Genomic DNA, 9,343 nt, shown 5'->3' on the forward strand with positions numbered 1-9,343 from the left:
CTAGCCCCATTTCTCTAGAGTGAAACTGGTTTTAGTTGGAAATACACTCTGTTAGGAAAATACACTCTGTTGGGGCAGGAGCAGTCATATTCTCGCTATATCTCAGACTTAGCATGGTGCCGGGAACTTAGTAGATGCGCCAAGAAGTTTTGTTCCTTCCCTGCAAAGGATCAGAGATACAAAGCCTCTGAGCCCAGACGCTCTGAGAGTTAAGTGCATTCTCTAGCTCTAAGTTTTACCCCTGTATAACAATGCTGTGTCTGTGGTTACAGAGGGAATCTGACTTGGGAAGAAACTGAGTCACATACTTACTATGAATGTTGATTTTATGAGGAGGCGAATGTGCTTTTATATGTGTAAATAAAATAGGCAATAAAAGTACCTTAAAATATAATGGCTCTTCCTGTACTTCCTCTTCCCCTCCCTTCACACCACTCACTTTGGTAAGTATTGTTGACTGAAAGTATTCAATTTAATATTCTGTTAAAGAAAAAGTCTTGAAAATTGCTTCTTAAAAACAACAAGAACAATAACAACAAAACTCCCCCAAAGCCAAGCGCCAGAGTTCGGAATCTTTCCTGAGAATTCACAGCTAGCAAGGCCTCAGGGAAAAAAAAAAAGCTAACTTTTATCCAAGGTTTTATTTTCATTTAAAAAATATTGACTGATGTTCACTATTGGCAGTTCTTACAAAACATCCCTTCGACATTCCCCTGGGGCTGTTGGAAATGCATGCTTTGGTTTGAAGAGTTGCTGGAAGCTGTTTGGTTGAGTTCTCCCATGGGACTCCTAGCACCGCACCCAGGTGACTAGTTAGCCATATCTTGGAGCCTGGAAGACAATTTCTGGAAGAAAAGAGGCTGCTGCCTGAAACTCCTTGCAGCATCTGGAATGGCTGTGTGTGCAGCTTGCATGTAACCATTAAAGTTCATGCTCTACTGCCCGCAGAACCTAACCTCTGCTGTCAGGGGTGTCTGAAAGCTGAGATAGGTCTTCCATCACCAGGGAAGTGCTTTTCCCACCCACCAGGGACCCCTGAGCCAGAGCAGGTCACGGGAGGCTGACTGGCTGGAACTCAGGTTTCTCAGCAGTTCCTGGTCCCTCCCTTTGTCTTCAGAGGGACCTGGCCATTGCTGGTGTTTGTAGCTCCTGTGGGTCAGCACCTTCATGTCTCTGTGATGTCTGCATGTTTCAGCCATGAGGTGTGTTTATAGGCCATGATGCTGTAAGAATTTACAAGAGAAAATTATAAGAGAAGAGCTGAACTGGGGCAAAGATGAACTTTTTCCTCCTCACCGATGACGGGGAGGACTCTGGTCACCTCTTTATCACCGATAGACTGAGAGGCTATATCCTCTGTTCATCTTGCATCTTCTGTGTGAGAATGAACTTCCACGTGTATCTTAAGACCAAGGGTCGCTAATCCCAAGTAGAATTAGCTACCTCATCTTCTGCCTTTCCACAGCCTCTTTACCTCTTCCATGAGTCATTGCATTGATTAGACATATTTTTAGGTAAATGAATGTGTATGACTGCATAGCTCTAAGTAGAACTCTTGGATATGTGTGACTTTTGGTGTGTCCATCAGCATCTGGGGGCCTCGGTTTTCTCATCTGTTTGAGTTCTAGGTACCTCAGGTTCTAAGCTCTTCCTGGATGATATGGGAGCACTTGGAGCTGCTGGATGGGGTAGGAGCTTAAATCCAAACCTCAAAGGAAAAGCTTTGTGGAAAGTTCCAATCTCTCTGATTTCCCACCTTCCATGAGCCCCAGGATTCTACAGAGAGGGACACTTACTGTCCTTAAAACTTATTCTTACAAAACTAGCAAGAGGAGAGCTAAGACTTGGAGGCAGCAAGCCCAGGACCATGTGATCTCTGGTTTGAGCCCTGACTCTGCAGCTGACCCCTCTGGTGGACCACTATAGCACAGCCACATGGTGGTGGCCAGCCCCTGACTTCAAGGTCAGCCAACAGGCAGCACAGGGATGTGGATGGTCAGCAGTAGTAGTAGGTTCCACACCCTTTGGCAGATCATTCATTCATTAAACGAATGTACTTGGGTACTTCTTTTATGCCAGGTTGGCTACTGGACACAGAGGATACCTGGCAATCCAGTCATGATCCTGCCGGGGAACCTGCAGTCTAGTGGGCAAGTACATGAAACAGATAATCACTAAATAATCATCATCTGTCATGCTATGAAGAAAAAGTGTAGGTGATGTTGAACTTACATCATACTTCTGTGTGGCTTTTACCAGTAAATAGGCAGCATATACTAGAAGGGTCTATTTCAGATTGAGAAGGGGATTTTTCTCAAATCCTCTTGGAGAAAATGGTGTTTAAGACCACAGTGAGTTGGGTTAAGAAAGCTGTGTGGGTGAGGAAGGGGAAGAGCATGAGGGGAGGCTACTGGGGCTGAAGCATAGAGTTGGGAGGGTGGTTAGTGGCAGGAATAGGAGCCTAGAGAGATTGGCAAGGCCAGATGTCACAGGACCTTGCGGTCCATGTGAGCTTTGTGGGTTTTATCCTAAGAACATTAAAAGCCAAGTGCAGAGCTTTGAGCAAGAAATGACATGATCTGATTTACCCTCCCAGGAAATTGCTCTGGCTACTTGGTGAAGAGAAGATGGGAGGTGAACAAGAGTGGATGTGGGGAGAATGGCTCAGAGGCTAATTCGGTCATGAGTGCTTTGGACTAGGAGTGGCAAGAGAAAGATAAAAAGAAAAGGATGAAGTGAGGCATATTTTTGAGATAGAATCAATGAGGCCTGATGGATTGCAGATAGAGGAAGGAAGAAGAGGGAGGACATTGGTGACTCTGATTTCTGCCCTGGGTGAGTGGTAGAAATGAGATGGGAAAGACTGGAGGGAGAACAGACTTAGGAAGGTGTCAAGAATCCAATTTTAGAAATTTAAATGATAACTTGAAATTTTGAGAGTACTTTAGATGACTTAGAAAATATGAAGTGAGAAGTCAACCCAGAGCAGAGCCCCAAAGATTCTTCCATTTGGAGGTTTGTGGAGAAGAAGCAATCATAGAGGTGGGAGAACAACCAGGAGAGTGAGGTGTTGAGAAAGGTGAGTGACAGTGACAAGTGCCACCCAAGGAAAGAGTGATCAACAGCGTTGGGGGCCACTGAGAAATCACGTGGGGCGAGATTGCAGCGCGTCCACTGGATTCAGCTTGGCAGAAGTCATATCTTAGTCTTGGTGAGAGTAGCTCGGGGGAGTTGAGCTGGGGACACCAGTCTAGTGAGGGTTGCAAAGTGAATGGGTGGAGAGACATGAGACCATGTCTGCAGAGCATGTGCTGACCAGCCTTTGGAGAACTTAGCTATAAAACAGAGGAGGAGGAGGGGGCAAAGGAGGAGAAGGAGAGAGGGCGGTGGATCATGTGTCAGTTCTGGTAGGAAGAAATCAGGAGCGAGATAGCAGCTAACTAGTAGTGATCTCTCTGAAGAGATGGGAGAGGTGGCACCCAGACACCTGGTGACATTTCTAAGAAGCAATGTCATGTAGTAGGTAAAGGAGACTGCCTGGGTTCAAATCCTGTCTCTGCCACTTATTAGCTGTGTAACCTTTGGCAAGTTACATAATACCGTAGAGTCTGTTTCCTCACCCGCAAAATGGGGATAATAATAGAAATTACATAGGAGGACTGTTTGAGGATATGAAACTAATTAAAATATATAAAATAATTAAAGTAGTGCCTGGCACATATTAAGAACACTTAAGTGTTTGCAATTATTATCATTTTTTAAAGGGTGGGAGCAGGGAGGAGAATAGGATGGATGCACATGAAGGTAGGTTTGTAGATTAACTTTGGGGAAGATGGGACCATTCTCCTCTGATGGCTTCTGTTTTCTCTATGAAGCACGAGGCAGTAGTGGGTGGCAGATGGGCAGGGCCATATGTTTGTTTCCTCAGCATCTCCCTATTGCATATAAAGAAGAGCAAGCAGGAGAGGGCAGATTCTACAGTAACGTGAAATTGGTACCAGGAACTGCTGGGGCCAAAGTCCCTTCTTGCAAATAGACTGTTGGCAGCTGTAGCCCAGGGACCGCTCCTCCCAACCTTCTGTCCTCCACGGATCCTCAGCTCTCCTGCTCTGGCATGTCTTCCTGGCTTCTTATTTCCTTGGAATGTAGCTGTTCATTGTGTGGTTAGAGTTCTACTGGTCTTTCCTGTTGATGTCACTTAATGATTAATGGTACAGCCTTGGCCTGTTCTAGCTGTAAAAAGCCTTAATGATTGGTGGCCTCTGTCTCAGAAGGCCCAACTTCCTAGGCAGGCAGGGACATATGTTGTGATGTGATGTGAGGATTCAAAACAGGGCCACTTCCTACTTCTCCCACCTGCCTTCACTTACTTTCTGCCCTGCTGCCTACAATGCCATGGTGACTGATCTGCGCAGCTCTCGTGTGCTCCTCGGCAGTTCCCTTTAAAATGCAACTCTACATCAAATCCCTTGCACCTTACTGTGGATGTTTTTATTGCATTCCTCTATCTTCTGCTGGAATTGATACGAGCCTGAGAGAACCGTGCTTTAGGGGGAGGGGGAAAAGGGCTTAAACAGTCCAAGCTGTGCTGCCCCTAGTCACACTGGCTCCTAACCGCTTGACATGCGACTAGTCCAAATTAAGATGTGCTGTCAGCATGAAATCCATACCAGATTTCAAAGACTCCGTAAAAAAAAAAAAAAAAAATCTCATTGATTAATTTTGTAAACTGATTACATGTGAAAATGATAGTTTGGATATAGTGGGTTAAATCAAATATGTCATTAAATTGATTTCACCTGTTACTTTTGTCATTGTTAAATGTGACTACTGGAAAGTTCAACATCACCGACATGGCTTGCACATATGGCTCATTGTGTACTTTCATTGGACAGGGATGGGGTCGAAGACCAGACTTTTCCGTGTGGTTCAGTTTGGTGATGACCAGGCTGGTGCTCTGGCCAAGGGCCCGGAATGCCTCTCCTTGGCTTTTCCAGCTTTTCTCCGGCCTGTTATCTCCCAGACTTGTGTGCTCTTGTTTTACAAATGAGACAATTCCCCCAAAAGACATCAAGGGAACTGTCCAAGTCTTCCAGGGACCTCACACGTCCAGTGGCCGTGAGATTTCAGGGGCACTGAGCACAGGGGCTGCCAGGTGCCAAGCCCTAGGAGGGCACAGAAGTGAGGAGGGAGTACTCTCCCCTAAACAGGCTAAGGCTGAGAGGTTCAAGAGATTTTCTAATCCCAGCTTCTGATGACAAGAAATGTATGAGGCTCCTATAAATAAACTGTATTACAAAACCGCCAGGAAGTGAGCCAGCTGGTTGGGGCCTTCTGTTCATTACTTATGACTATGGGGAATTCCCAAATAATTCATTTGGGGGAATAGCAGCACTTTGTTCTTTCTGAGAGAACCTGCTGAGAACTCACTGAAAATAAACAATGCTCTATGGTAATGGGTTGAGATTGTCCAACAGCCCTTGACCTAAGTCCCAGGGTCCCAACCCAAACCGGCAGACGCTGCTCCTGTCTTACCTAATTGGAACGATGGCCAGGAAGGAGAGAAAGGAGGAGAGAGCAAAGCAGGTACCGACAAACTTTTCCATGGTGAACTGATAGATCTCATTATACATCGTGGATGTCACCACCCAGGCCAGAGTCAGGAACAGCTGCAGGATGACAAACACCTTTCCTGTGGAAGGAACAGAGGTTACTAAGAAAATTGGCTGCTCCCCCTCCCTGTTCCCAGCTGGCTGGGTCTCTGGGAGCTCTCAGGAGACCCCACTTGCCAGGATTCCCTCTCAGTCTTCATGGCTCATCTCACCAGGACTCCTGCCTCCCTCCAGTGGATCTACCTGTGGTTCCTTTGACTGTGGCTCCCCAGTGACTTACTTTCTGAGTCTGCCCCGCCCTCCTGTTTTCAGTCCCTTTGCCCTGGATGGACATCAGTGTGATCCTGGAGTATTTGAGACTGCTCCTGGAGCTGTCTTTGTCTGTTTTCTGCAAGTCCGAACCCTGTGCCTCAAGACAAAGAGCTCTGAAACAGCCTGGGCAGAGAATCTCAGAGAGATTCATGTTACTCACCATATGAGGAGTCCTTGATGAGTTTGGACATTGCTGATCGAATGGTTGTGACGGGGATGAGAGCAAACATCATGACGCCTCGAGCTGGAAAGAAATCATCCAAGAACACTTCTCACTGTAGCCCAACCTTGGCCAAGGTGTAAATTAGAATAAAGCAAGAGTCTCACTTAGAATTCCCTCTCCCCATAGCTCCTATGTGGCTTGCTCTGGAAGACTCATGCCCTCTGTGTAACTAGTTTAAGTTGTTCTTTCAAATATGTTAGCCACTAGCATGTGTGGCTATTTAAATAGATTAAAATGAGATAAAATGGTAAATGATGTTCTTTACTTGCACTAGCCACATTTCAAGTGCTCAATAGCCTCATGTGGCTTGTGGCTGCTATCTTGGACAAAACAGATGGAATAGAGCAGTGATGGCGAACCTATGACACGCGTGTCAGAGGTGACACGGAAACTCATTTTTTTGGTTGATTTTTCTTTGTTAAATGGCATTTAAATATATAAAATCAATATCAAAAAATAAATCTTTGTTTTACTATGGTTGCAAATATCAAAAAAATTCTATATGTGACACGGCACCAGAGTTAAGTTAGGGTTTTTCAAAATGCTGACACGCCGAGCTCAACAGGTTCGCCATCACTGGCATAGAGCATTTTTATCACTGGAGAAAGCTCTGCTGGAGCCTTGGTCTGGAGCTGTCTGCTTGTGGTTGTTGGAGCTGTGTCCTCTCGTGGAAACTCCATTCTGCTTCCTTGAAGGAATGTATTACATTGGGTGTAGAAAGCATTTACGGAGAATTTTTTAAATCCATTTTTAGAAAGCTCTTGCTTGGCCCAAAATGATTTTAATTAAGGGATCTTTTCAGGTGAGTTGTTCAATGTTTTATCTCTTTAAAATTGGGGTGAAGAAACCCAATCCCATCTCCTCCATCCAAAGCCACTTGAGGTACCCCTGACCATTTCTCCCATGACCTCCTGGAGCCATGGACACCACTCTGGTAACATTTCAATGGGCAATACAGATAACACAATACCCAATACAACACAGATAAACTCAAGAGCATATAATCCTGTCTCCCTGGAACCTCCTAGGTAGCAGATATAATCCCTGGTGCTGAGCTGGGACACCTAGCGCACAGCATCCCTGGTGTCAGCCCCATGACTCAGGGGAGCAGCAGTGTCTTTGTCCTGCCTCTCCAAGAAGGTCAGACTCACCAATGTAGAACATGTACGTCTCTTTCACAAAACACAGCAGGAAGGCTCCTGATCCAAAGGAGACCATGCCAATCATGATCATGGTGGTGTCCCGGAAGCAGCGGGAGAAGACCAGCACGCCCAGGAAACTGGTGATGAAGATGATGTACCCTGCGGCCATACCATAGCCCACCTGCACCTGGTTCCAACTGAGAGGCGCCCTCAGCACAAACAGGGGCATCACGTCCACTGTGCCCACCACTGCCACGTCATAGATGATGGCACCCAGGAAGAGCAGGACAATCATGGTTTGGGGGGACTTTGCTTTCCCAGGAGATGGGTGCCCCACCACACTCTGCGTGCCTGGCTGATCAGGATCCAGACTGCGATATGTGCCAATCGTGCCAGACACCGTGTCCACAGCGGGGAGTGCCTTTCTGGGTTTGGCCACCGACTCAGGGACCTTCAGGACCAAGAGGCTGTAGAAAAGGGCAAAAGAGGCACAGCTCACGCTGCAGACCGTCAGCACCAGGCCCTGCCAGGCTCTCTCAGACATCTGTTGGAAGAGATGCCCGGAGGCCATGCTCCCACAGAATCCCCCCAGGCCCATCATCAGGTCAATAAAGATGAGGCGGACCGAGCGGCGGCCCTCCGAGGAGCCGAGGGAGCCCAGGGATATAACTCCGGCCCAGTACGCTGAGAGGCCTCCGCAGAGTCCATTCAGCGCCACGGCCACGTACATCACCTGCACGGGCCAGTCCCACAGCACCTTGAACAGCAGCGTGAGGCGGCAGAGCAGGAGGCCCAGCAGGGCCACGCAAATGGAGATCTTGCGGTGGTAGCGGTCGCTGAGCCAGCCCAGGATGTAAGCCGGCAGCAGGGGCGTCAGGCCTGTCACGATGTTGTAGATGATGTAAAAATTGGAGATGGCCTTCTGCCCTTGGTCCTCTAGAGACCCCCGGGGCGACGGGCTGGCGCTGTGGTTGGAGACTCTGCCCCCGAAGGATTCATGCAGCACGAGGAGCAGCCCCGCATCGTAGAGGGAGCTGGCCACCTGAGTGGAGAACACCACGGGCTCCATCCAGGTCCTCACCTGGAGGCGAGACAGGTAGTCCCAGCAAGGGCAGGTGGCCTGGGCACCCATGGGGTTTCTGATGGGGATGGAGGAGCTTGCTCAGCGCCCGCTGCTCCAGAGCGCAAGTGCGAGCCGCGTGCCAGCGGGTGAGCCTGGAGGAGGGAGAACTACTGAGCTGGGCGCGGGGCGCGAGTGACAGACAGCAGCTAGCCCAGCGGCCAAGTGACCTTCCTGGCCGCGGCCACTCCTCCCCAGCCAGAAAGGGCCGCGCTCCGCCCTCGCTTCCGCCCCCGCACCTGGAGCGGGGCTGGCGGCCGGCCAGGGAAGCCAGGCGCAGGGGAGCGCACAGCGAGTCTTGGCCCCGGCGCCCCACCCGTGGCCGCGCATCACGCTGCTCCAGTGAGCGCGGCCGCCGGACCAGGCGTCGATTTCCCCACAGCCAGGCGTGCCGGGACTTCCCGCAGGTCGCTAGGCATCTCCTAGGGCTTGTCGCTGCCCCCAGGCTGCCTCGCTTCCTCCTTTAAGCACACACTTCTGCAAAGAGGACCAGGGTGATGGGTGGTGCAGGGGCAACATTATGTGCCAGGGGAACGATATGTGCCAATCGTGGAGAGGTGCACAGGGATGGAGAGTCAAAACTCAAACTTCTTCCCCTGGCGGCTTAACCCTGAGGCAGCCAGGCAGCGTGGATGAGCCGGAACCCAGAGTCACACAAGGGAAGCGCAAGTCTGCAAGGAGAGTCTATAAAGTCACATGGATAATGTACTTCTGGGTGTAGGGACTAAATCTAAACGGGTTTCTGTAGAAATGTGTCCTTTAGGTAGTTTTTAGGTGAGCCATAATCTTCTCTGCCCCTCCCTGTCCTTACGCAGCCCCCTGTGTCCAGGCCCAGACAACTGTGCCTTCTGCAAGGAGAAAGACCCACTTAATCACACCCCCCATCAAGATGTGCCCTGTGGAGCTGGCCTGGTAGTCCCCTCAGAGCTCCCTT

The 9,343-nt window shown here is 49.0% G+C and overlaps 1 protein-coding gene across 1 annotated transcript; it reads right to left on the minus strand.

The window, feature by feature from the left end:
* Positions 1 to 608: 608 nt before the first annotated feature.
* SLC46A2 (solute carrier family 46 member 2) lies at positions 609 to 8,852 on the minus strand. The gene is made up of 4 exons (XM_059657711.1): positions 7,299 to 8,852; positions 6,085 to 6,168; positions 5,536 to 5,692; positions 609 to 1,223 (listed from the first exon to the last, which is right to left on the minus strand). Exons 1-4 carry the CDS (start codon positions 8,419 to 8,421, stop codon positions 1,166 to 1,168), a joined length of 1,422 nt encoding a protein of 473 aa, XP_059513694.1. The 5' UTR covers positions 8,422 to 8,852; the 3' UTR covers positions 609 to 1,165.
* Positions 8,853 to 9,343: the final 491 nt, after the last annotated feature.

This window comes from Myotis daubentonii, chromosome 11 (genome assembly GCF_963259705.1).
Source record: "Myotis daubentonii chromosome 11, mMyoDau2.1, whole genome shotgun sequence".
Lineage (NCBI taxonomy): Eukaryota > Metazoa > Chordata > Mammalia > Chiroptera > Vespertilionidae > Myotis > Myotis daubentonii.

Bases quoted from the DNA above. Each gene is read 5' to 3' on its own strand.
- SLC46A2 (XM_059657711.1), bottom strand. From the start codon at position 8,421: ATGGGTGCCCAGGCCACCTGCCCTTGCTGGGACTACCTGTCTCGCCTC. The intron at 6,169-7,298 runs GTGAGTCTGACC...ATTTCTTTCCAG, and splicing joins GACGTACATGTTCTACATTG to CTCGAGGCGTCATGATGTTT. The intron at 5,693-6,084 runs GTGAGTAACATG...TTCCTTCCACAG, and splicing joins CATCAAGGACTCCTCATATG to GAAAGGTGTTTGTCATCCTG.